Consider the following 27,183-nt stretch of genomic DNA (forward strand, 5'->3'; position numbering starts at 1 on the left):
AGAATCTCATTGGGTGAACTGCTTTGATGGTGCGATAAAGCATCATCCAAATGTATTTCTCTTCTTAGAAATTTGGCTAGAATCACCAAGTTTATTTCTTAACAGATCATACCTACAGTCATAGAGGAGGTTCAATGCCCTGTTACCCCAGGGCTTAGTATTTTGAACAAGCTAAAGTTGAAATTTCCTTACATCAAGAAATAGATGTTACCTCATTAACTTTTTTCTGAATTGGTGATGGTACAGGGCTGTTTTCATTGCTGTCACCTTCACTCTCACTGTTACTAGCTTCGCTGTTCACACTGGCACCGCTGGCGTGCCTCAGTTTCTTTTTCTCATCACGAGCTTGATTCTGATGTTTGTAGTGGAGGACAGCCTCAAAATTCATCACAGCCCAGGCGTGCCATGCCTATGAAGACAACAGGAAAAACCTTCTAAATTTATACAAAACTAAATCAATGGCTCCTGTAGAATTTTTAGAACTAACGTGCTTTCTGGCCTGATATATATGTAACTTAGAATATCCAGGATTTTGACCTAGCAACAGCAAAGGAAAGGTGATATATTTCCAATCAGGATGGTGAGTGACTTAAGACCATAAGACTTAGGCGCAGAAGTTGGCCATTCGGCCCATCCTCTATTCTTCCTGCCAAAGTGCATAACCTCACACTTTCCCACCTTATATTCCATCTGCCATGTTTTTGCCCATTCACTTAACCCGTCTATATCCCTCTGTAGACTTTGTGTCATCCTCACCACTTGCCTTTGCATCTATTCTTGTGTTATCTGCAAACTTGGCGATAGTACATTCATTTCCTTCATCCAAGTCATTAATATATATTGTAAATAATTGTGGCCCCAGCACTGATCCCTGTGGCACTACACCAGTTACAGGTTGCCATCCTGAAAATGCCCTCCTTATCCGCCATCCTGAAAATGCCCCCCTTTTCCCAACTCTGTCTTTTATTAGTTAGTCTTCTATCCATGCTAATATACAACCCCCAACACCTAATCTCTAATCTTATTAAGTGACCTTGTGGCTAAGAGGGGAACTTCCAGCTGATGGTGTTTCCATCTATCTGCTGTCCTTGTCCTTCTAGGTGGTAGTGGTCGGGTGGGTTTGGAAGGTGCTGTCAAAGGAGCCTTGGTGAATTCCTGCAGTGCATCTTATAGATGGTACACACTGCTGCTACTGTGCGCTGGTGGTGGAGGGAGTGAATGTTTGTGGATGTGGTGCCAATCAAGTGGGCTGTTTCGTCTTGGATGGTGTCAAGCTTTTTGAGTGTTGCGGGAGCTGCACTCATGCAGGCAAGTGGAGTGTATTCCATCACACTCCCGAATTGTGCCTTGTAAGATGGTGGACAGGCTTTCAGGAGTCAGGAGGTGAGTTACTCACCACAGGATTCTTAGCCTCTGACCTGCTTTAAAGACCATAAGGTGTAGGAGCAGAAGTAGACCATGCAGCCCATTGAGTCTGCTCCGCCATTCAGCGAGATCATGGCTGATCTGATAATCCTCAGCTCCACTTTCTTGTCTTTTCCCCATCATCCTTGATTCCCTTGTTGATTAAAAATCTGTCTATCTCAGCCCTGAACATACTTAACGACACAGCCTCAACAGCCCTCTGCAGGAAAGAATTCCACAGATTCACTACCCTCTGAAAGAAGAAATTCCTCCTCATCTCTGTCTTAAGTGGGTGACCCCTTACTCTGAGATTATGCCCTCTGGCCCTAAACTCTCCCACAAGGGGAAACAATCTCTCAGCGTCCACCTGTCAAGCCCCCTAAGAATCTTATATGTTTCAATAAGGTCGCCTCTCATTCTTCTAAACTCTAATGAGTACAGGCCCAACCCACTCAACCTCTCCTCAAAAAATTCCTCCATACCCAGGATCAACCCAGTGAACCTTCTCTGGACTGCCTCCGATGCTAGTATATCTTTCCTTAGGTAAGGCGACTAAAACTGTTCACAGTATTCTAGGTGTGGTCTAACTAGTGCCTTGTATAGTTTCAGCAACACTTCCCTATTTTTATACTCCATTCCCTTTGAAATAAAGGGCAACATTCCATTTGCCTTCCTTATTACCTGCTGAACTTGTATGTTAGCTTTTTGGGATTCATGCGCGGGGACTCCCAAATCCCTCTGTGCTGCAGCTTTCTGCAGTCTTTCTCCATTTAAACAATATTCAGCTCCTCTATTCTTCCTCAGCAAGTGCATAATCTCACATTTTCCCACGTTATATTCCATCTGCCAAGTTTTTGCCCAATCATTTAACCTGTCTATATCCCTCTGTAGATTTTGTGTCATCCTCACCACTTGCCTTCCCACCTATTTTTGTGCCATCTATAAACTTGGTGAAAGTACAATCACTCCCTTCATCCAAGTCATTAATATATATTGTAAATAATTGCGGCCCCAGCACTGATCCCTGTGGCACTCCACTAGTTACAGGCTGCCATCCTGAAAATGCCCCCCTTATCCCAACTCTATCTTCTATTAGTTAGCCAATCCTCTATCCATGCTAATATACTACACCCAACACCATGGGCTTTTTATTAAGAAGCCTTTTGTGTGATCATACTTGAGGAATTCTGGATAAACCCAACTAGCACATGGATAATGAAGCTATGTGGAAAAGCTCAAGGGAAGGGAATTTTTCTCATCAATAAACTATCCCAGATTAGGACAGCAGGACTACTAGATAAGAATGACTGTTTTTGATTTGTCACTGGAATTGTTGCCAACAGAAGAAATGGAGCAGCACTCAAAAAAAGCAGCAGATAGTGGACTAGTTAACACGTGTACAATGTGCAAAGATTTAAACATCAGAGCTTTTTACAAGATTTTGATTGTTAAATCAGAAATGTAGGGCTGTAGAGATGGCTTTAAGCTAAATAGAGGAGGGGAGGGGTCTGGAGAGGGGATATGTAGGCTTTCAAATCAAAAGGATATGGCAGCATTGCAGAGCAGCTATTTAGGTAATGATACCCAGAGTGTGAAAGGAAAGGACAGAGTGTACAAACATAAAAAAAAAAGCAGCAAATAAGGTCAAAGGGGAAAAATGGCAAAATTAATGCCTCTTTACTTAAATGCACGCAATATTTGGAACAAAATACATGAATCAACGGCACAGATAGAGGTTAATGGATATGATCTTTTAGCCATTATGGAGACATGGTTACAAGGAGACCAAAGCTGGGAACTAAATATTCAGGGGTATGTGACTTTTCAAATTACAAGCAGGAAGTTAAGGTTGGTGGGATAGCTTTGTTATTATGAGATGGAATAAGTATCATAGCAAGAAATGATCTTGGATTGGAAGATGTAGAATCCATACGGGTGGAGGTAAGAAATAACAAGGGGAAGAGGATACTTGTGGGAGTAGTCTATAGGCCCCCTAACAGCAGCTATACTGTAGGACAGAGAATAAATCAGAGATAATGAGGGCATGTAAAAAATGCAGTCCATTAATCATGGGTGATTTCAATCTTCATGTAGATTGGGAAAATCAAGTTGGTAAATGTAGCCATGAGAAGAATTCATGGAGTGTATTCAGGACAGTTTCCTAGAACAATATGTTGTGGATCCAACCAGGGCTTAGGCTATTTTGGATCCGGTAATGTGTAATGAGGCAGGTTTAATAAATGATCTCAGAGTAAAAGATCCCCTAGGAAACAGTGACCATAACATGGTAGAATTTAGCATTCAGTTTGGAAGTGAGAAACTTGGGTTGGAAACAACTGTGCTAAACTTAAACATGGGTAATTATAAAGGAATGAGGGAAGAGTTGGCTGGAGTGGACTGGCAAAGGAGTTTAACAGAAAAGACGGTTGGTGAACAATGGCAGACGTTTAAGAAAATAGTTTATGACTCACAACAAAGGTATATCCCAGTGAGGAAGGAGGATTCTAGGAATGGGATAAACCAACCATGGTTAACCAAGGAAATTAAGGATTGTATCAAATTGAAAGAAAAAACATACAATGTGGCAAAGATTAGTGGTAAGCCAGAAGATTGCGAAAGTTTTTAAAACCAACAAAAGATGACCAAAAGATAATGAAGGAGAAAATAAGCTTTGAGGATAAACTAGCAAGTAATATAAAAACAGACAGTAAGAGCTTCTTTAAATATGTAAAAGGAAGAGAGAGGATAAAGTGAACATAGGCCCCTTAGAGAACGAGGCTTGGGAAATAATAATGGAGAACCAGGAAATGGCAGAGGAGTTGAATAAATACTTTGCATCAGTCTTCATGGGAGAAGACAATCCAAAAATACTAAATAATCATTGGCATTCCAAAAATACTAAATAATCAAGGAGCAAAAATGTGGTGGTGGTGGGGGGTTGTTGGAGGGGGGAAAAAGAGGAAATAAATACAATAACTATCACTAGAGAAAAAATACTAGGGAAACTGATGGGGCTAAAGGCCAATAAGTCCCCTGGACCTGATGGGTTGCATTCAAGGATATTAAAGGAAGTAGCTGCAGAGATAGTGATATTGTAGAGTATTGGTAATAATCTTCCAAGATTCTGAAAAAGCCCCAGAAGTTTGGAAAACTGCCAATGTAAATGGCCTTATTCAAAAAGGGAGGGAAACAAAAACCAGGTAACTATAGGCCAGTTAGCTTAGCATCTGTCATTGGGAATTATTATAAAGGATTTAATAGCAGAGCATTTAGGAATGCATAACATAATCAAGCAGAGTCAGCATGACTTCGTGAGGGGGAAATCATGCCTGACAAATTTATTAGAATTGTTTGAGGAGATAACAAGCAGGATAGATAAGGGGGAACCAGTATATGTAATATATTTGGATTTCCAAAAGACCCTCTTGTAGCCACACTATTTATGTGGCTAGTCTAGTTCAGTTTCTGGTTAATGGTAATCCCCAGGATTTTAATAGTGGGGGATTCAGTAATGGTAATGCCATTGAATGTCAAGGGGTGATGGTTAGATTCTCCCTTGTTGGATATGGTCATTGTCTGGTACCAGTGTGGCATGAATGTTACTTGCCACTTGTCAGCCCTAGCCTGGATATTGTCCAGGTCTTGATGCATTTAGGCATGGGCTGCTTCAGTATCTGAGAAGCCGTGAATGGTGCTGAATATTGTGCAATCCATCAGCGAACATGCCCACTTCTGACCTTATGATGGAAGGAAGGTCACTGATGAAGCAGCTGAAGATGGTTTGGCCGAGGACACTACCCTGAGGAAATCCTGCAGTGATGTCCTGGAACTGAGGTGACTGATTTCCAACAATCACAAGCATCTCCCTCTGTGCTAGGTATGATTCCAACCAGTGGAGAGCTTCCCCTCCTCCGATTCCCATTGACTCCGGTTTTGCTAGGACTCCTTGATTCCACACTCAGTCAAATGTGGCCTTGACATCAAGGGCAGTCACTCTCATCTCACCTCGGGAGTTCAGCTCTTTTGTTCATGTTTGAACCAAGGCTGTAATGAGGTCAGGAGCTGAGTCGCCCTGGTGGAACACAAACTGGGCCTCAGTCAGCAGGTTATTGCTAAGCAAGTGCCGCTTAATAGCACTGTTGATGACTCCTTCCATTACTTTACTGATGAAGCGTTAACTGGTCGGGTTGGATTTGTCCTGTTTTTTGAATACAGGACATACCTGTCTGGGCAATTTTCCACATAACCGGGTAGATGCCAGTGTTGCAGCTGTACTGGAACAGCTTGGCAAGGGGTGCCGCAAGTTCTAGAGCACACCTCTTCAGTGCTATTGCCGGAATATAGCCCCTAGGCTATAGGCTAAAGGCCCAGAGCCTTTGCACTATCCAGTACCTTCAGCCATTTCTTGATATCATGAAGAGTGAATCAAATTGATTTAAGACTGGCATCTGTGATGCTGGGGACCTCTGGAGGAGGCCGAGATGGATCATCCAATCGACACTTCTGGCTGAAGATTGTAGCAAATGCTGCAGCCTTGTCTTTTGCAGTGATGTGCTGGGCTCCCCCATTATTGAGGACGGGGATATTTGTGGAGCTTTCTCCTCCAGTAAGTTGGTTAATTGTCCACACCGTTTACCAATGGATGAGGCAGGACTGCAGAGCTTAGATCTGATCCATTGGTTGTGGGATCGCTTAGCTGTTCTATCACATACTGCTAATGCTATTTGGCACACAAGTAGTCTTGTGTTACAGTTTCACCAGGTTGATGCCTCATTTTTAGGTATGCCTAGTGCTGCTCATGGCATGCCCTCCTGCACTCTTCATTGAACCAGGGTTGATCCCCTGGCTTGATGGTAATGGTAGAGTGGGGATATGCCAGGCCATGAGGTTACAGATTGTGTTCGAGTTCAATTCTGCTGCTGCTGATGGCCCACAGTGCCCTCATGGATGCCCAGTTTTGAATTGCTAGATCGGTTTGAAATCTATCCCATTTAACATGGTGGTAGTGCCACACAACAGACAGAAGGTATCCTCAATGTGAACACGGGACTTCGTCTCCACAATGATTGTGCAGTGGTCACTCGTACCGATACTGTCATGGACAGATGCATCTGCAGCAGGCAATTTGTTAAGGATGAGGTCAAGTATGTTTTTCCTTCTTGCTGGTTCCCTCGCCACCTGCTGCAGACCCAGTCGAGCAGCTATGTCATTTAGGACTTGGCCAGCTCGGTCAGTAATAGTGCTACCGGGCCACTCTTGGTGATGGATATTGAAGCCCCCCACCCAGAGTACATTCTGTGCCCTTGCCACCCTCCAAGTGATGTTCAACATGGAGGAGCACTGATTCATCAGCTGACGGAGGGCGGCACATGATAATCAGCAGGAGGTTTCCTAGCCCATGTTTGACCTGACACCATGAGTCTTCATGGGGTCCGGAGTTGATGTTGAGGACTCCCAGGGCAACTCCCTGACTGTATGCCACTGTGCTGCCACCTCTGCTGGGCCTGCCTGTCGGTGGGGCAGGACAAAGCAAGGGATGGTGATGGTGGTGTCTGGTGCATTATCTATAAGATATGATTCCTGGAGGATGACTATGTCAGGCTGCTGCTTGACTAGTCTGTGAGACAGCTCTCTCAATTTTGGCACTAGCCCCCAGATGTTAGTTAGGAGGACTTGTCATTGTCGTTTCCTGTGCCTAGATCGCTGCTGGGTGGTCTGTCGGGTTTCATTCCTGTTTTGATACAACTGAGTGGCTTGCTAGGCCATTTCAAAGGGCATTTAAGAGTCAACTGCATTGCTGCGGGTCTGGAGTCACATGTAGGCCAGACCAGGTAAGGACGGCAGATTTCCTTCCATAAAGAGCATTAGTGAACCAGATGGGTTTTTACAACAAGCGACAGTGGTTTTATGGTCATCATTAGACTTTTAATTGCAGGTTTTTAAAATTGATTTCAAATTCCATCATCTGCCGCGATTCGAACGCTGGGTCTCTAGATTATTAGTCCAGCAACAATACCACTACACCATCGCCTTCCCCTGAAGTTTGCTTAGCAAACTTCAATTTTCTCCTCCTCTCATGATCATGCTCTCACCTTGCATGGTTCCACAGATTCTCACAGCCCACCTCAATATCATCCAAGTGGACACTCTCCAAACCTTAAGTTAGGCAATGAGAGTCAAAAGCTTTTTGACTGCAGAAAATGCTCCTGCCCTCACCTGACACCCATGTCTACACTTTCTTGCAGGGGCCCATTGGCAAAGACTAGAAACAGGAGACCTGGTAGTTCTTTACTTCCCTAACTCAGGGGCAAAGGGAAATAAGACTTGTAGCCAAGTGGTATTCAAATTACGAAAGACTAAAATGAGGAAAAACTATTTAATGCAACTGGTGGCTAGGATCTGTAATGCACTGCCTGACAATGTGGTGGAGGTAGATTCAATTGTGGTTTTCAAAGGAGAATTAGATCATTATCTTAAGAGGAAAAATCTGCAGGGCCAGGGCCAAGGCAGGTGAGTGGCATTAGGTGAATTGCTCTTGCAGAGAACCCATACAGATATTACGGGCTGAGTGGCCTCCCATCTATGCTGTAACGATTCTTTGATTCTATGAATTAAAATAAGGTTAAGAAAACAAATGCTTTAGATTTGCTTTGAACTTACCTTGTACCAGTTTCGGTCGTGTTCTGTTGCAGCACTGTAGTACTGAAGGACCTTGGGAATGGTGCTCTCGTTGATTCCCTGAAGGTTTAGCTGCCATTCACCCAGCTTCAGAAAACATCTGCAGACAAACACTGGACATTTACTATGATGAAACGATTAATTTGAGTGACAATTTGTTTCTTTTTAAGGGCTAACTGCAATCTATTTTTTTTCTACCTTCCTGCCCCTCTTAGTACCCACTTTCTTGATGGCTAGGAGATCAACGCTTCTTTGCGTGAACTTTCAGAACTGGAATCCATGCCACAAAGACCATGAATTTTTGAAAGTTCTAACAATACAGGATCAAAATTACAGCCAGTCCCACTTAACATTGACTTACCAACCTTGTTTCGTTATAATGTCGTTTACAAAATAGGTATGAGACAGGGGCTTAACATTATGATGTTCACTATAACGCCATTTATCACTGACTTCCTGTTCTGTGGCCTGCACATTGCATTTTCTGCCATTTTCCCTGCACTATAGGGGTCAGAAAACCACCAACCGGGAATCTTTTCTATTGCTCCTCTTCCCCCCCCCCCCCAAATTCTTGTACAGTACTGTAGTCCAAGTCCCCCATGTTTACTGCCACTATCGGGGACTTCAGCTGGCTCCACGTCCCCTCCACTCCTGCCTTCACTCTTGCTCCCACCCTCAGTCCTGAAGTCCTTCCTTGTCTGGCTCCCATTCCCACCCTCAGTTCTCACCTTTAAAGTCCCCAGTGCCTGTTGCCAACACCAGAGACTTCGTCAGTTTGCTCCTCTTCCCTCCCCCCCCTCCACCCACCCCCGCTCCCACTGTACCTGGGTCTTCAGCGGCTGCTCAATGCACTGACCAATTTATGCCACTAGATGGAGCTTGGTCACTCCAAAACGAGACGGCTGATAATTATTTTTACATTTATTCATATTTATACGCTATTTCTTTTATATTTTAAAATTGTATTTTAAAGGTTATTTAATTTATGGATGGAGACATTTAAGAATGTACAGTATTTATACTTCTAATGTTTTTTTCCTCCAATGAGAAAGGTCCTGCAGAACCTAACTACGGTTTCTAGATTGATTGCAATGGGAAAATCTGATTTGCTTAACATTGTTTCATTTAAAGTTGCACTTTTCAGGAACACAACTACAACGTTAAGTGGTTGCTATAAAGTTTAGCACAGTCATGCGCTTGAAGTCAGAGAATGCTAAGCTCAGAATTCAATGCTGTTTTATTGTGGTCTGTTACTTTGAAATGCCAAAACATTCCCAAAATGAGTGGAGGGTTGGAAGAAATTGCAGATGCTATCCTATATTTCTGGATGGATACTGGATTATTAAAAATTAAAATAACAAAACAATCAACTAAATTTCTCTTTACAAAGCAAAATAAATAGCCGATACGGCAGACTTGGAAATACAACTTTAAGTCTTGCCTGGAATATCCCTTTAACCCCATCACAACTACTTTTACAAAAAAAGTGCAAAATAGATATTCAACTCAATGGAACTCATTCCTCTCACACTCCAAATTTCACAATTTAGCAGCTAGTTGTTTTAAGCACCCCTAATCTACTAATTTATCTGATAGGTTCCAAATACGTATCCTGCTTTGGATTCAGACGTAAGGGTAATGTGTCAAATGTGTGAAAGTCAGCACATGCAGATATATAGGTTATCCAGTTTCCACAGAACGCAAACTTGCTCAAAGGAAAGTCAATTTGATTGACAGTGATTCATGAATAAACATTAATGCTTTAACAATTATTTTCAAAGGGAAATCCTGTGTGTGCTGTTTCTGTCCCACTTTACCCAAATACTGCACAATGTATACTCAGCAGGATGTGCTGGTTCTGTTAATTTAGTATGGGGTAGTATTTGGGCAAAGTTTTGGATGGGCACAAGTTTCTGGAGGCAAGCAATGTTCCAACTGTGACCTAAAGAATATCTTGCAACCATTGCCTTGGATTTATTGACTGTGCAAAGTAGAAGTTATTAAAGGCTTTATCAAGTTCCATCCCAATGGCTCAGCAAGAAAATAAAGCAGAAGGTGCATCATTGAACTATGCTAGCTAAAAAGATACTAGGTTTAAAGTGATGCATTAACTGATCACAGCCAGCACAGGGGGTTGGGGGGGTGGGGGGCGAGGAGAGAGACAGGAGCAGAGGGTCAGGAGTTTTATCTTGGTAACAGGGAAAACCAGTGTAAGGAGGAAAGAAGGAAGATGGAATTCTCATTATAAAAAAATAATGATCCCGAGGATATTCATACATGTGAAGGTCTGGCATGGAGAGGACTGTGAACATGCTGATGACACTGACTGCTACATAGGGAAAAGGCCTTTTAGATGAAGATATGTAGAACAAGCTGCGCTTCTGAAATTGTCACCAACATGAGTCACTACCTTTAGTGAGCAGAAAAAAGTGAAATGATTTGAAGCACAGAGATAATTTAATAAACATACTGTAACACTAAGGTCAGAACAGCATCTTGACAATTGTTTTGATAGTTAACAGCCTATGCTATATTTTTGAAAACTAACAGCTTACAAGGCAGGAAATTCTGAATTACTCAACTGCTACCTTTTTTGATTACACTGGACCATAGGAAATTCTAAAATTGTCTTCATTCTCAAGAAGATGGTTTTAGAAGAAATAACATACTCATTAAATGATTGTACTGTACCTGGAAATGGTCCACATGCAAAGGCACAGGATACATTTTCAGCTGTTAGTTATATGTAATTTCATATATTAGACAGTTAGTTGGAAATCCACAGGCTTAATTCAATGACAATGAGCTTTAGCACAGTGTCTTTCCACTGGTTGAGATCATGCCTTCATGAATTGGATCCAAAAAGGAAGTGCAATTAATAAGACCATTTTATTATTTTAAGCTGTATTTAGTTAAGTAAGCTAAGAACAAAAGACATAGATCTGCACCTTTCTTCCTTGGAAATAATTATCAAAGATTCATTTGTGTTCATGTCCAAACCTGTCAGTCAAATTGATGGACAGACCTGCATCTCCTTCATCTTAATTTATGCCTCTTGAATTTGATAACATGGCCAGTGGCACTGATGCTATTTTTCACCCTTCTAAGGTTACGTATAACCTGCCTGTCATTACAAAAGCAAAAATACTGCAGTTGCTGGAAATCTGAAATATAAACAAAATGCTGAGAAACAATCTGAAGGTCAGCATCATCTGTGGAGGGAGAAACAGAGTTAATGTTTCAGTTCTGACAAAAGATCACAGACCCAAAACTGCTTTATCCTTTCCTACAGCATCTTTCTGTGCAAACACAGGTGATGCAACACTTGCCCTTTTACTTCCTCCCTTCTCATTGTCGAAGGCCCCAATTATTCTTTCCAGTAAAAGAGCAATTTACTTGTACTTCTTAACAGCCTTCTGGACTCAACATTAAGTTCAACAATTTTTGATTGTAAACTGCGCCCCCCATTTTCGTTTTTGTTTCTTTTGATTGTTGGGTATTACTCTCTCATTTTGCTCTCACTTCCTTTACTTTATTTTCAGATGGCAGCTATTCAACATCCTGCCCCTCACACCACCGCTAGACACTTTTGTTTCTTTTCTTGCCCCATTACCAGCCACTTTAGCTTTGCACCATCAAATCTTTTGTCATTTAATCACAGAATTTCCCCCTTGATCTTCTTCCCTCCCCCCACCCCCTTCACTTGTTCAAAGTCCATTGCATTTCCAACTTTACCAGTTTTGATGAAAGACTGAAGACCCGAAAGATTATCTGTTTCTCCCTCCACAGATGCTACTAGACCTGCTGAGTATTTCTAGCATATTCCGTTTCTATTTCAGATTTTCAGCATTTGTAGACTTTGCTTTTGACCAAGTATCACCTTGGTTTCTTTCTATTTCATATTTATTCATGGGATGTGGTCAGGCAAGGTCAGTATTTATTGCCCTTCCCCAATTTCCCTTCAGAAGGCGGTGGCGAGTGACTTTTTGAACATCTGCAATCCATGTGATGTAGGACGCAAGGTGACCAAGGCCAGGATTGGAATATTGAAGGGTATTTGACATTTCAAAGTGGCAGGTAGCTCTGTTAATTAAGGGTGTCATTAGTAAGTAGTGAGAGATGACCTCAGCTCAAAAGTGCACGAGGTAGAATGAGTTTGGATAGAGATAAGAAACAGGAAAGCTAAGAGGCCACTTGTGGGTGTAGTGTAGCTCAGAGTATACAGGAATAAATAAATGGGGTGTGTAAGAAAAGTATTGCAATAGTCATAGGTGACTTAAATTGACACGTATATCGAGCAGATCATGTTGGCAAAGGTAGCCTGACAAAGGAGTTCATAAACTGCATTCATGAAAATTTCTCAGAGCAGTACATTCTAAAGCCAACCAGCCTATTCTAGATAAAAGCAAAATACTGCAGATGTTGATGTCCGTGTCCAATCCATCTCCCGCGCCTCTGCCCTCGCACCTTCCCCTCCATCCCAGAACCATGATAGGGACCCCTTGTCCTCATTTTTCACCCCACTAGCCTCTGCATTCAAAGGATCATCCTATGCCATTTCCTCCTGCTCCAGCATGATGACACCACCAAACACATCTTCCCCTCACCCCTCCTGTCAGCATTCCGTAGGGACCGTTCCCTCCGGATCCACTTCTCCATCACTCTCAAACCTCATCCCCTTCCCACGGCACCTTCCCATGCAATTGCAGAAGGTACAATATCTGCCCCTATACCTCCTACCTTCTCATTGTCCAAGGGCCGAAACATTTTCAGGTGAAGCAGCATTTCACTTACACCTCCTTTGGTTTACTGCATTTGCTGCTCCCAATGCGGTCTCCTCTACACTGGGGAGGCCAAATGCAGACTGGGTGACCGCTTAGTGGAACATCTTTGGGTCTGTCTGCAAGCATGACCCAGACTTTCTTGTCGCTCGCCATTTCAAGCACCATCTTGCTCTCATGCCCATATGTCCGTCCTTGGCCTGCTGCAATGTTCCAGTGAAGCCCAACGCAAACTGGAGGAACAGCACCTCATCTTCCGACTAGGCACTTTACAGCCTTCCAGACGTAACAAGGTAAACAACTTCAGACCATGAACTCTCTCCTCTATCTTCACCCCTTTTTTAAAATTTATTTTTATTTTTTATTCACTTATTTTCATTTTTACCCATTGTTTTATCCCCCCACTTTTATCCCCTTTTCAATCCTTTTTCCCCAATCACCACCCCAAAAGGGCCATTCTGTTACTTGTTCCATGTTGCTCTTTCACAGAGTGCTTACCCTTGTTCTGCTATTAACACATTCTGCTTTCTTACCTTTGTGCCACAATCAGCACCTCCTTTAGCCCTTACCACTACTATTAACACTCCTTTTGTCTTTTTATCCATGACATCTTTGTCAATCTTCCTTAGCCCCCACCGATCACTGGCCCTCTATCCAGCTTCACCGGCTCCACCCCTCCTTAAACAGTATAAATTTAATTACATTTCTACTCTTTAGCTCTGAAGAAGGGTCATACAGACTCGAAATGTTTACTCTGTTTCTCTCTCCAATGCTGTCAGACCTGCTGAGGTTTTCCAACATTTTCTGTTTTTATTTCAGGCTATTCTAGACCTAGTAATGTGCAATGAGACAGAAGTAATCAATAACCTCACGGTAAAGGAGCCTCTAGGTGACGGGGTCACAACATGATAGAATTTCAGGTTCAGTTTGGAGGGGAGAATTATGGGTCTAAGACTAGTGCTTTAAACTTAAATAGAGGTAATTACAAGGGTATGAAGGCAGAGCTAGCTTAAGTGAACCTGGAAACTAGGTTAAAAGGTAGGACAATAGAGATGCAGTGGCAGATTTTTAAGGCAATATTTAACAACTCTCGAAGACTTATCTGAGAAGGATGCATCACCCATGGTTAAACAAGGAAATTAAAGATAGTATCAAATTGAAAGAAGCCCTGTATAAATCTGCAAAGACTACTGGTAGGTCAGAAGATTGATCAGATTTTAAGAACCAGCAAAGAATAACTAAAAAACAAATAAAGAAAGAGAAAGTAGAGTATGAGAGAAAGCTAGCTCATAATATAAAAACATACAGTATGAGTTTCTACAAGTATTTAAATAGGAAAAGAGTAACTAGTCCTCTAGAGAGCGTGTCTAGGAAATTGATAATGGAAAACAAGGAAATGACGGAGGCGTTGAACAGGTAATTTGTGTCTTTCTGCACCTTAGCAGACTTAGAAAACTTCCCAAAGATTCTTGAAAATCAAGAGATGAAAGGGAGGGATCAACTTAAAACAATCACCATCACTAGGGAAAAGGTGCTGGTAAAATTATTAAACCTAAAGGCTGACAAGTCCCCAGGACCAGGTGGCCTACATCCTTGGGTCTTAAGAGAAGTGGCAGCAGAGTTAGTAGGTGCATTGGTTATAATCTTTCAATAGTGCTTTGATTCTGGAAGTGTCCCAGCAGATTGAAAAATAGCAAATGTAACACCTTTATTCAAGAAAGGAGTGAGACAGAAACCTAATATCTGTCATAGGAAAACTGCCAGAATCCATTATTAATGGAGGTTACAACAGGATACATAGAAAATTACTGTGAGATAAGACAGAGTCAATGTGTTTTTGTGAAAGGGAAATCATGTTTAACTAATTTCTTAGAGCTCTCTGGGGAAGTAACAAGCAAGGTGGATAAAAGAGAATTTGTAGATGTGGTGCCCTTGGATTTCCAAAAGGTATTTGATAAGGTCTCACATCAAAGTTACAAGATTCCAAGAAGACCAAGGGCAGCAACTTTATCAAGAGCACATGCTGTAGGGGGTAACATATGAGCATGGATAAAAGATTCATTAACTAACTGTTATGACGTGGCAGATGACATGTACCAGGCGGATCAAATCTACGAGGTAAACTTGATCGCGTGGTTTTGCAATTTGTATTTTATTTCAAGATGTGTGCCTGAATTCAGAAATGATAAGTCTACCATGGCTTCAGAGATTTTTAGAAAACTAAATTAAACATTTATTAACAAAGGGAATTGCCTAGCTTCTCTGGCTAGGTGTAACATCCTACCATCTCTCTGAAATTCCTACTACCCTGATTTATCTAAAAATGCAAATTCTCCTCACCTCACATTCTAAAACTTCTGCCATGTTTACGTATTTAGCATTTCAAACCTAACTTCTTTTGATGAGTCAAAGACTCCAGACCAGCTGTCTCCAATTCAATTAAATCCCACACACACACATAGAAACTATCCAAACTCTACTATTAACCTACTTCCAATAATGCACAATAACATGATGAGAATTCTTATACTTTCGTGACATAACAGAAAGAAGAGAGTAGGGATAAATGGGTCTTTTTCGGGTTGGCAAGCTGTAAGGAGTGGATTGCCACAGAGATCGATGCTAGGGGCCTCAACTATTTACAATCTACGTCAATGGTTTGGATGAAGGGGCCGAATGTATGGCAGCTAAATTTGATGGCGACATCAAGATAGGTAGGAAAGTAAGTTGTCAGGAGGAGGTGAAGAGTCTACAAAGGGATACAGAAAGGTGAAGTGAATGGGAAAAATTTGACAGGTGAAGTATAATGTGGGAAAAGGTGAACCTGTCCACTTTGGCAGGAAGAATAGAAAAGCAGAGAGAGGTTACAGGACAGAGGTATCTGAGTATTGTGCACATGAATCACAAAAAGTTGATATGCAGGTGCAGTAATTAGGAAGGCAAATTGAACATTGGTGTTTACTGCAAGGGGAATGGAATATAGAAAAAGTGAAGTTCTGCTGTACAGGGCCTTGATGACATCACTTTTTAAAAATCTTTCATGGGATGTGGGCGTTGCTGGCAAGATCAGCATTCGTTGCCTATCCCTAATTGCCCTTGAACTGCGTAGCTTGCTAGGCCATTTCAGAGGGCAGTTAAGAGTCAACAACATCGCTGAGCATCTGGAGTCAAATGTAGGCCAAGTCAGAGATGACAGATTTACTTCACTAAAGGGCACCAGTGAGCCAGGTAGGTTTTTATGACAATCAATGATAGTTTCATGGTCACCATTACTGAGATTAGTTTTTAATTCCAGACTATGTTCATTGAGTTTAAGTTCCACCAGCTGCCATAGATTTGATCTCACACCCCCAGAGGATTAGCCTGGGCATCTGGATTACTAGTCCAGTGACATTACCACTATCCCCCTACCATCTCCAGTACTCTGTCTGGAGTACTATGTACAGTTTTGGTCTCGTTATTTGAAAAATAGGATAGAATCGTGCAACAAGGGGATCAGAGAAGGTTCACTTGACTCATCATTTGGATGAAGGGCTTATCTTAAGAGGAAAGGTTGAACAGGTTAAGCCTATACCCACTGGAGTTTAGAAGAATGAGAGGTGATCTTATTGAAACATATAAGATCCTGAGGGGACTTGATAGGATGGATGCTGGGGGAATGTTTCTTCTTGTGGAGGGGACTAGCACTAAGGGACAAAATTTAAGAATAAGGGGTCTCCCTTTTAAGACAGAGATGATGAGAAACTTTTTCTCAGAGGGTCGTTAGTCTGTGGAATTCTCTTCCCCAGAAAGAGTGGAGGCTGGGGGAATTACATTTATTCAAGGCTGAGTTAGATAGATTTTTGATAGGCAAGGGAATCAAGGGTTATGGGAGGCAGACAGGAAAGTGGAGTAGGGACGACAACCAGATCAGACACGCTCAAATGGCCGAATGGCTGACTCCTGATTCAAACTCCTCTGTTTCTTGTTCCTAGGTACACTTATAATGCCGTTAGGGAGGAAGTTTGAGGATTTGGACCCAGCCACAAGAAGAATGGCGATATAGTTCCTAGGCAGGATGGTGTGTGGCTTGGAAGGGAAACTGCAGACGGTGGTGTTCCCATGAGTCTGCTGCCCTTCTTCTTCTGGGTGGTAGGGGTCACAGGTTTGGAAGGTGCTGTTGAAGGAACCACGGAGAGTTGCTAGAATTGCAACTTGCAGTCAATACACACTGTTGCCACTGTGCCCTGGAATTGGAGGCAGTGAATGTTTAAGGTGATGGATGGGATGCTGATGAAGTGGGCTGCTTTGCTCTGGATGGTGTTTGCTGAGTTTCTTGAATGTTGTTGGAGCTGCATTCATCCAGGCAAATGGAGAGTATTACACCACACTCCTAACTTGTGACTTGTTGATGGTGGACAGGCTTTGAGGAATCAGGAAGTGAGTTGGTCGCGGCAGAATTCCCAGCTTCTGAATTCTTCTCGTCACAGTATTTATGTGACTAGTCGAGTTAAGTTTCAGGTCAATGGTGACCCCCAGGATGTTCAGAACAGTTGTCAAGAAATTCAATTTTCAATTCAAAAAAGTTGTCAAGCAAATATAACAGCAGTTGCTGCAATCTTTACTATGAATCATATTCCCGTTGTTTAACTGTGAGCTAGGTTCTTTTGGTAGCATTCTTGCCTCTTTTAGAAGGCTGGGGTTTCAAGCCCCATTCTTGCATTTTACCATAGTCTAGACTGTCAGTTAAGAGCTGTGAAGCTGTGCTGCATTTGTCAGAGGTGTTGTCTTTTTGTATGAGGTATTAGCTCCATCTGTCGCAATGTTATTTTAACAATTTATTCACACAATTCAGTTGTAATGGGACCAACTTACAATGTCAGATTGCTACTTTGTGTTAAAAACTTTAAAAGCATTTAACAGAGTGGATTTGGAGAAACTATTTCCTCTGCTGGGGAACTCAAGAACACACGGGTGTGATCTTAAAATTAGGGCTAGACTGTTCAGAAGAATAAAGATGCACATTCTCACACAAAGGGTAGTAGAAAGTTGCCACTCTCCAGCCCCTAAAGGCTGTTGATGCTAGGACAATTGGAGCTTTCAAAGCTAAGTTAGGTAAGAGTATCAAGGGATACAGAGCTTAAATAGCAGAGAGAGAAGACAAACAGTGATTATTCAGAGAGGAACTATGTACAAATTGTAAGTGCAGGCATTTTTAATTTTATTTCCATGCAGCAAAGCAAGAATTTAAAATACAGGCCAAAGTATTTCAATGTGATGTTTAGTGAAACTTGGTAGTTCACTGACCAACATAAAAAGCAAAACAAAAAACCCTTTAACTTAATGATAAAGATAGAAAAGCAGTGAACATACAGTTTTGTATGAAGCTGGAGCCTGAATTATGTCTGTATTAAGATTGTGCTTTGGAATACCTTGTAGATTTTGGTTAAGTGAACTCAAAATCAGGCAGATATCTTATGCCAGGATTTCTATATAATAAATGTGCAAAATTACAACCCCAAACATTTCTCAATGAGCTCGGGCTGACCCGTTTAGGATGCTGGGACATATGTCACATAACCTCAATTTTAGTTTTGCTTTCCTTTAAATTGAGAAAGGGCCAGTGTTTGTGTACTCTACACTCTTGAATATACATCATGATGCAAAAGGCATTCTGACCTTCATGGTAGAGAGCACAAAAGCACAAGGTTATCCTCAGCTGAAAACAAAATATACTGTAGAGCTTTGATAACCTCTATAAACACATTGCTATTAATTTGTGGGACTTAGCAAGCAAAAGAAAATTAAATATTTTCCTTTTTTTTCTATTCTTGATGCTCCCACTCCTGAAGCCTGTGGTTTATGCTGATATCTGGTTCCACAGACAATGACAGCCCAGTCAATGTCAGCAGGCTACTCTCCCATGGAGGGCATCACAGCTGAACCTGATTCAGCCCTCACCCGAGGTTAGCCCTTTCTGTTAACTATATTTAATGTACTGCATAACTTTGTCTCTATTTTAACAAAATAGTGTGTTAATTTTAAATAATAGAGGGAATTAGAACAGAGTTTCCATTGGGTCATTGGTAACAGACAGAAGCAGGAAGAGAACTGCCACCAAAACATGCATTTCCTATCATCTCCCATGTTCTCAGGGCATCACTAAATATTTCACTGTCAATTTATTGATTTTAAAATGCAGTTGCTTATTTTGTAGGCAAATGCACCAGCCAATGTACAAATGTGTTTCAGATGAAGAGAAACCATGTCATATAGTCATGGACAAAATGGCCCTCTGAGTATTATGTACACAATGTACAAATTCTCACATACAGCAATGACAGTGTTAATCTCTTTTTGTGGTGTTAGGGGAGGGAGGTCAGTTGGCCAGGAGACCAAGAGCCCTCCTCCTCTTTTTCAAAATAAGTACCATGGGATCTTTTATGCCCAGGTAGCTGGGGTCTTTGGCTTATTCAAAATGCAATACTTCCAACAATTTTGGGGAGGTGGTGGCATAGTGGTATTGTCACTGGACTGGTAATCCAGGGGACCCGGGTTCAAATTCCCCAGTGGCAGATGATGGAATTTGAATTCAATAAAAATCTGGAATTAAAAGTCTGATGATGACCATGAAACCATTGCCAATTGTTATAAAAACCCATCTGGTTCACTAATGCCCTTTAGGGACTACCTAGTCTGGATTACATGTGGCAACCACACAGCAATGTGGTTGACTCTCAAATGCAAATGAACCTGGGCAATTAGGGATGGGCAATAAATGCTGGCCCAGCCAGTGACACCCACATCCCATGAAGGAATTAAAAAAATATATAGCATTTGCTGTGTCAGCATTGTTCAGGGAGCCAAAGAGCCAAATGTCAACTCTGTAGGCATAACTTGAGCATGGGCAGAGATTGTCATAAACACAAGAACAAAAACGACAAAGCCATTAGCTGCAGAGTGTATAGCTTTTAAGATGGAACACATTGTGCACTAGTTTACCGTTTACTCACATTTTGAATAACTTGTGAACCTACAAATATTCATAGTACTCAGAGGGCCATTTTGTCCATGACTATATGACATGGTTTCTCTTCATCTGAAACACAGTCCTATTCTTACACATAGCCATGCATAAAATAACAAAAAAACTACACATCAGCAAAACCAATCTGACACTTAAGAAACGTGTCTGCTTTTAACTGATTTATGACCATCTCTCTCCATCTTCAAATGCCTCCTCGCAACACCAGAGTATGGAGAATGTGGAACTTGTTGCAACATGGGAGTGGTTGAAGCAAATAGATCTGACACATTTAAGAGCAGCATTGATGCATACATGAAGAGGAAGGAAATAGAAGGATATGGGAGTGGGGTAGGGTAGGGAGTTTGGATGTAATTATAGTTGGAGAAGTCTCATATACATTATAAACACAGTTAGACTGAATGGTCTGTTCTCTCTGCTGTAATTCCTCAATTTTGGCACCTCCCCATAATCTTTAACTCCTGCTTAGTGACTAACCCTTCTCATATTAGTGAAGTGTTTTAGGATGCTTCACGACATTGAAAGTGACATATAAATTGTTGACCAAATAGGGCACTTTCTACACAAGAGGCAAAGTTGAATAAAGAACCTTGAGCAAAATGAGGCAATTCATATATTTTACCCATAAAATAACAAATGATTGCACTTTGAAGTAACTTATTTTATGTTAAGGCCTTTGAGACGTTTAGCTGTGAGGTTATCTAAGTGTAAATCTATCTTCCTGTCAATCGGGCAAGAAAACTGAAAATCAAATCAATTTTATTTTCCATCAAATTCTTTAGAGGCAGTTATTCTACGAGAAACATATTGCACAACATGTTCAGAGCAAAATATTTCAAGGCATGCAATAAACCTCCTTTGGGATAAACATTGAAAAAATTGAAACTCTGGGTTATAATTACACACAAATTACCTCATTCAAAAAATAATTTCTCTCTTGGAAAATTTTCAGGATATTTCAAATATTGTCTCCATTTCACATTTTACTGCTTTTGAATAAAGAAGCTGATTAGGTCCAAAAAATTAAAGGAGAACACGACAGGCTGGCAATGCAGAATCTTGGATAAAAATTGTTACCTCCAACTAACACTTAATGCTAAACCTCAAAACAAAATATTGCAGATACTATGAATCGGAAAAGAAAACATTGGAAATGCTCAGCAGGTTGGGCAGCACCAAAAGGACATCAACTGGAAATGTTAACCATATGTTTCACCCTTCTTTGATGCTGCCTGAATGTATTTCCAGCACTTTTTTTCTTCTCTATTTCTACACCACTTGGATGCTGGAAGTAATATTCAATACAGTAACACTGATGTGTAATTCTAGCTGTGAAATTAATGACAAATCATCAGGCAGGCTTTAAATATAGGGGTACAGCATACTGGTATGAAATATATTCTTTCCCTGAAAAGCACTGAAAGAGAAGGCTGTGGAAGTCAAAATGCTGTAAGAAAGTACATACAGAGATGGAAATGTTATTGTAAATTAAATGTTTGATTGTCAAAATCTTTGCGACAACACAAATGTGTTGTTGCATAATGTATACTTTCACTTTTGTAGTGTATGCTCCTGAATCTGCCATACATTTTTCTTGCATAACTAGATCATCTTCACTGGCACTGCCCATTGATATTCTGGAGTACAGGGTGGGACAGGGTCACATGTGATTGGGAAGCTGGGAAAACATGGTTATCATGCATGTGCCTTTCAGATGACTGCACATGAAATTTGAGCTAATCAGCATTCTTTAAGCCTTATGGAGACAATGGGCACTTTGTTCTTTGAGCATGCAAATATGAAACTTTTAATTGGATAGGCTAATGGATGGATAGGTAAATATAACCAGCTTGATATTTGAAGAAAATGAAATTACAGCTGCTAACTCATCTACCTTCACAAATTCTGTTCTCTGTTGACTTTGAATGATTCTGCCAGGTACACAGTAGCTTACTGAGTCAATCCAGTGACAGATCATTGGGTTTGGATGTGCAAATTTCAATTTTTTAAAAATTTGTTTATGGGATGTGAGCATTGTTGGCAAGATCAATCGGCATTTGCTGCCCATCCTTATTGCCCTTGAGGTGGTGGTGGGGAATTACCATGTTGAAGCACTGAGGTCAATGTGGCGTGGGTATACCTAAAGTACTGTTAGGTGTGTTAGGGTGGGTATTCCAGGATTTTGACCCAGTGATGACAATACATTTCCAAATCAGGATGGTGAGAGACTTGGAGGGGAACTTGTAGGTAGTGGTGTTCCCTTGCCTCATTCTTTTAAGTGGTAGAGGTCACAGGTTCAGAAGGTGCTGTTGTAGGAGTATTCACAAGTTGGTGCACACTGCTGCCGCCACTGTGCCCCGATGGTGGAAGGAATGAATGTTTAAGGTGAATGAGATGCTGATCAAGCGGGCTGCTGTGTCCTGAATGATGTTAGGCTTCATCAGCATCGTTGCAGTTGCACTCATCCAGTCAAGTGGAGAATATTCCATCACACTTTTGGGAGAAGTGGGAGGGAAGGGCACAGACAACAAATATGTGCATTTCATTACAAGTAGAATTTCAACCCACACCAGACTATCTAACTTGGAAGACGGAGCAATTCATGACCAAAGCTTCCCCAACTACAGCAATGTTCTTCTATTATCCCTTAAGTACTTCTTATTGAATTCCCAGATCTCATTATTTCTTCCTTAAGAATCCCTTGCCAATTTTTGTTTCTCGCACACGTCCAGGATGAAAATAGAATTGGTTGACATTTCATCAGTTGATTCCCAAGATGTCAAGCGAAAAAGTGCAAGTGCTTGGACTTATCTGAAAGGACTTGCGTCAAGAGGATATAATAATATCTATAATGTTATTGGAAATTATTTTAAAATAGAGTTCTAGTGGTGTCTGAGTCCAAGTTTGTGTGTCTTAATTGGATTAAAGCCAGCTGGTCTAGAGGCTTTGACATATAGAAGAGAAGATAAGGTGATTAAGAAGGCACATGGGATACTTGCCTTTATTAGCCGAGGCATAGAATATAAGAGCAGGGAAGTTATGCTGGAACTGTATAAAACGCTGGTTAGGCCACAGCTAGAGTATTGTGTGCAGTTCTGGAATCTGCATTATAGGAAGGATGTGATTGCACTAGAGAGATTTACCATGATATCGCCTGGGCTGGAGAGTTTTACTTATGAGGAGAGATTGGGTAGACTGGGGTTATTTTCCCTGCAGCAGAGGAGATTGAGGGGGGACATGATTGAGGTGTATAAAATTATGAGGGGCATAGATAGGGTAGACAGGAAGGAACTTTTCCCCTTGGTGGAGGGATCAATAACCAGGGGGCATAGATTTAAGGTAAGGTGCAGGAGGTTTAGAGGGGATGTGAGGAAGAATTTTTCCAGCCAGTGGTTGGTGGGAATCTGAAACTCACTGCCTGAAAGGGTGGTAGAGGCAGAAACCCTCATAACATTTAAGAAGTATTTGAATGTGCACTTACAATGCCATGGCATGGCATACAAGGCTATGGGCCTAGTGCTGGAAAATGGGATTAGAATAGTTAGGTAATTGTTTGACCGGCGCAGACTCGATGGGCCGGAAGGGCCTTTTCTGTGCTGTAGACCTCCACGACTCAGTAGGTTTGAAATGTTAATTAGGCAAACATAGGGAAGTTAGAAGGTGAAGTGTAAAGGGGACAATTTGCATTTTTAAATAAACCATTCAAAAGAATGGTTTATTAACCTACACAGAAGAAGCCAATGTGTTTATACTTTCCAAAGCTAACTAATAAAATTGGTGCTATGAAAGGGTTTTATTGTTAGAACAGGGAAAGTTCAAAAAAGCTTAGTGATACAATGAGAATTTGCATTCAAAGAGGAAAATATGTACAAAGGAAGAGAAGACGGTTGGTAAAAGAAGAAGAAGGATTCTAAGATCTAAAGCCTCCAGCCTGTAAGCCTCAAGCCGCTGTCTGCAAGGACCCAGGACTGAAAGAAACTAATTCTGAATGTAACTGTTCATGGTGTGCTTTGCCAGAGGTCTGTTTAAATCTGTGTGTTTTACTGTTGCCCTAGCGGAGGTATAACTGGGAATCAGATTAATTAGTGGATTTTTAGAAGTTATTATAGTAGTAATTTATAGAAATATGTACGTGCTTACAATCTTTTAACTAATAAATGTTTAATTTAGTTTTATGAAAACCTCTTGAGACTCAGTGGTCTTATTATAACTTAATTCAAAGCCTGCATCTCGAAACATACAAATTGTAAAAATTGTTCATGATAGTTGTTTCAAGTTTTCTTCTAGGATTTGAACAGCTCAGCATTTACCATCAGCTGTGTCATAATACTTATGCTTAGCTGAACAAAAAGTTCAGTTGCCTGAATCTTCAAGCCACAGGTTTATTCAAAGGAACACCTGACTATCTAAAGAACAAGGCTGAAAATAAGTGATCAGTGCTTCTGGAAAAGTCGCCTTTCTAGGCTCTAGGTTAAAAACTGACATTTAAAACTAAACTATTAAAGGAAGCATGAATGAACAAAACGTCTCAGTTAAGGCAAGACTATCACTCTGTAAATCTTCCACTAAAGTATTATTTACGTTATGCTATGAAACTACAAAGTATAAAAGCAATTTGACTTGATGCTTAACTATTGAAACACACACATTCCAACTACATATTTGGAATAACTAAACAGAACATCATTATACAAGAACTCAATGCTCATCATTGTTTACCAATCTTAAGAGATATTGTGCACTGAAATAACACTTTATAAAACATGTATGGGTTTAGAGTAGCACGTTACATTTTGTATATTAAAGGGCTCACACATTGTGCTAGAAATAATTTGGAACATTACAATCTATGGCCTGATGCAATTCTTTACATACTTCTTACTTGACATTTACTCCCATTCTACTAAACTATGTTTTCCCAACTCATTTATTTCCTGTGTGCATATTTATTCTGGTTTGTCCTTCTTAATTCACATCTCTATTCCTGAAATTTTTAGCTATAACTGGGATACATTTCCCTGGGTGTCTGAAGCCCGCCAGGACCTTTCTATGAGGTGTTCTATACACTCAGTATAAACTCAAATAACGAACATGGGCAGTCTAATCAATCACGTAGGATATTATGGTTGAGCCTGATACATGGACATTGGTAAGGATAGTATGTTCAATATTCAGTAAGAGTTGCTAGAGAATGATCAGAACCAGGAACTATTAGTTTTTCCCTCTCCTGGTTTGCAGCGTTAAGGTGAAATGTGTACTCTAACTGCTGCCCTGGAAGAGATTAATTAATAAAGCACAGAGTGGGAATTGAACTGACATTTTTTTGTTTGTACTACTTAATACCACATGAGTCTGGGTGCTGACTGGGGGGTGACTGGCAGCCAGGAAGGGACATTGTAGCCCTGAGGATACTATTCACCTTTACTGCATTGTCTTCCTTTTGCAAATGCCAGTTCAGTTTTGATTCATGGTTTTATTTATCATGAGCCTTGTGGCTTGTAATCACAAGCTGATCTCCCACGGAAATGAACCTCTGAGCCAGTTTGCCCATCATTCCACTTTCACAAATGCCTTCCACAATGATGACAACAATTAACAAATAGAATCTGGAGTATTTCAAAAACTGGAATATGCTTATAGGATTTAGCTGTTATTCGAAAAGTGGAGTTACATTAGTGCCATACAATTGACTCCTGACATGCAGGACGTGTGTCAAATATGATCAAATATAAAAACAAAAAAACTGCGGATGCTGGAAATCCAAAACAAAAACAGAATTACCTGGAAAAACTCAGCAGGTCTGGCAGCATCGGCAGAGAAGAAAAGAGTTGACGTTTCGAGTCCTCATGACCCTTCAACAGAACTTGAGTTTGAGTCCAGGAAAGAGCTGAAATATAAGCTGGTTTAAGGTGTGTGTGTGGGGGGCGGAGAGATAGAGAGACAGAGAGGTGCCGACTAGGGACTTTACAGCCTTCCGGACTGAATATTGAATTCAACAACTTTAGGTCGTGAGCTCCCCCTCCCCCATCCCCACCCCCTTTCTGTTTCCCCCTTCTCTTTTTTTTTCCAATAAATTATAAAGATTTTCCTTTTCCCACCTATTTCCATTATTAAAAAAAAACCCACTAGAGCTCTCCTCAACCCCCTCCTATGGCACAACCCCATGCCCACGCAAAAGATGCAACACCTGCCCCTTCACTTCCTCTCTCCTCACCGTCCAAGGACCCAAACACTCCTTTCAAGTGAAGCAGCATTTCACTTGCATTTCCCCCAACTTAGTCTACTGCATTCGTTGCTCCCAATGTGGTCGCCTCTACATTGGAGAGACCAAACGTAAGCTGGGCGACCGCTTTGCAGAACACCTGCGGTCTATCCGCAAGAATGACCCAAACCTCCCTGTCGCTTGCCATTTTAACACTCCACCCTGCTCTCTTGCCCACATGTCTGTCCTTGGCTTGCTGCATTGTTCCAGTGAAGCCCAACGCAAACTGGAGGAACAACACCTCATCTTCCGACTAGGGACTTTACAGCCTTCCGGACTGAATATTGAATTCAACAACTTTAGGTCGTGAGCTCCCTCCCCCATCCCCACCCCCTTTCTGTTTCCCCCTTCTCTTTTTTTTTTCCAATAAATTATAAAGATTTTCCTTTTCCCACCTATTTCCATTATTAAAAAAAAAACCCACTAGAGCTATACCTTGAGTGCCCTACCATCCATTCTTAATTAGCACATTCTTTTAGATAATATCACCAACTTTAACACCTATGTGTTCTATTGTACTATTGTCGTTGACATCTTTTGATGATCTGCTTCTATCACTGCTTGTTTCTCCCTACAACCACACCAACCCCCTCCACCTCTCTGTCTCTCTATCTCTCCGCCCCCCCACACACACACCTTAAACCAGCTTATATTTCAGCTCTTTCCTGGACTCAAACTCAAGTTCTGTCGAAGGGTCATGAGGACTCGAAACGTCAACTCTTTTCTTCTCCGCCGATGCTGCCAGACCTGCTGAGTTTTTCCAGGTAATTCTGTTTTTGTTTATGATCAAATATAAAGTGTATTTTGTTGGCTGTAGTAAGACCCAGATTACTATACATAATGAGCTTATACATTGACAAAGGAAAAATTGCAAGAGCAAATTAATTAGAATACAATGATTTCCTGACCTTGCCATGAGTTTGTGGAGTTCCTGTTTGTGCTGCTGGTCTTCTGCCGCTATGGCATGCTGAGCCTGCTGTTGCATGTTCTGGACAAAATGTTGCATGTGTTGGAAAGCCTCAATCTAAAATCAA

The 27,183-nt window shown here is 41.2% G+C and overlaps 1 protein-coding gene across 4 annotated transcripts in view; it reads right to left on the minus strand.

Annotated features, from left to right (window-relative positions):
• The window catches only part of mtor (mechanistic target of rapamycin kinase), a 367,630-nt gene that overhangs the window by 41,503 nt on the left and 298,944 nt on the right, over positions 1–27,183 (minus strand). For all 4 annotated transcript variants that reach the window (XM_041205820.1, XM_041205819.1, XM_041205818.1 and 1 more), the window contains 3 exons: positions 27,058–27,173; positions 8,065–8,182; positions 212–409 (listed from right to left, as the gene is read on the minus strand). In XM_041205820.1, coding sequence (XP_041061754.1) covers positions 212–409; positions 8,065–8,182; positions 27,058–27,173 — 432 coding nt within the window. The remainder of the gene's footprint in view (positions 1–211; positions 410–8,064; positions 8,183–27,057; positions 27,174–27,183) is intronic.

This window comes from Carcharodon carcharias, chromosome 15, assembly GCF_017639515.1.
Source record: "Carcharodon carcharias isolate sCarCar2 chromosome 15, sCarCar2.pri, whole genome shotgun sequence".
In the NCBI taxonomy this organism is placed as follows: domain Eukaryota; kingdom Metazoa; phylum Chordata; class Chondrichthyes; order Lamniformes; family Lamnidae; genus Carcharodon; species Carcharodon carcharias.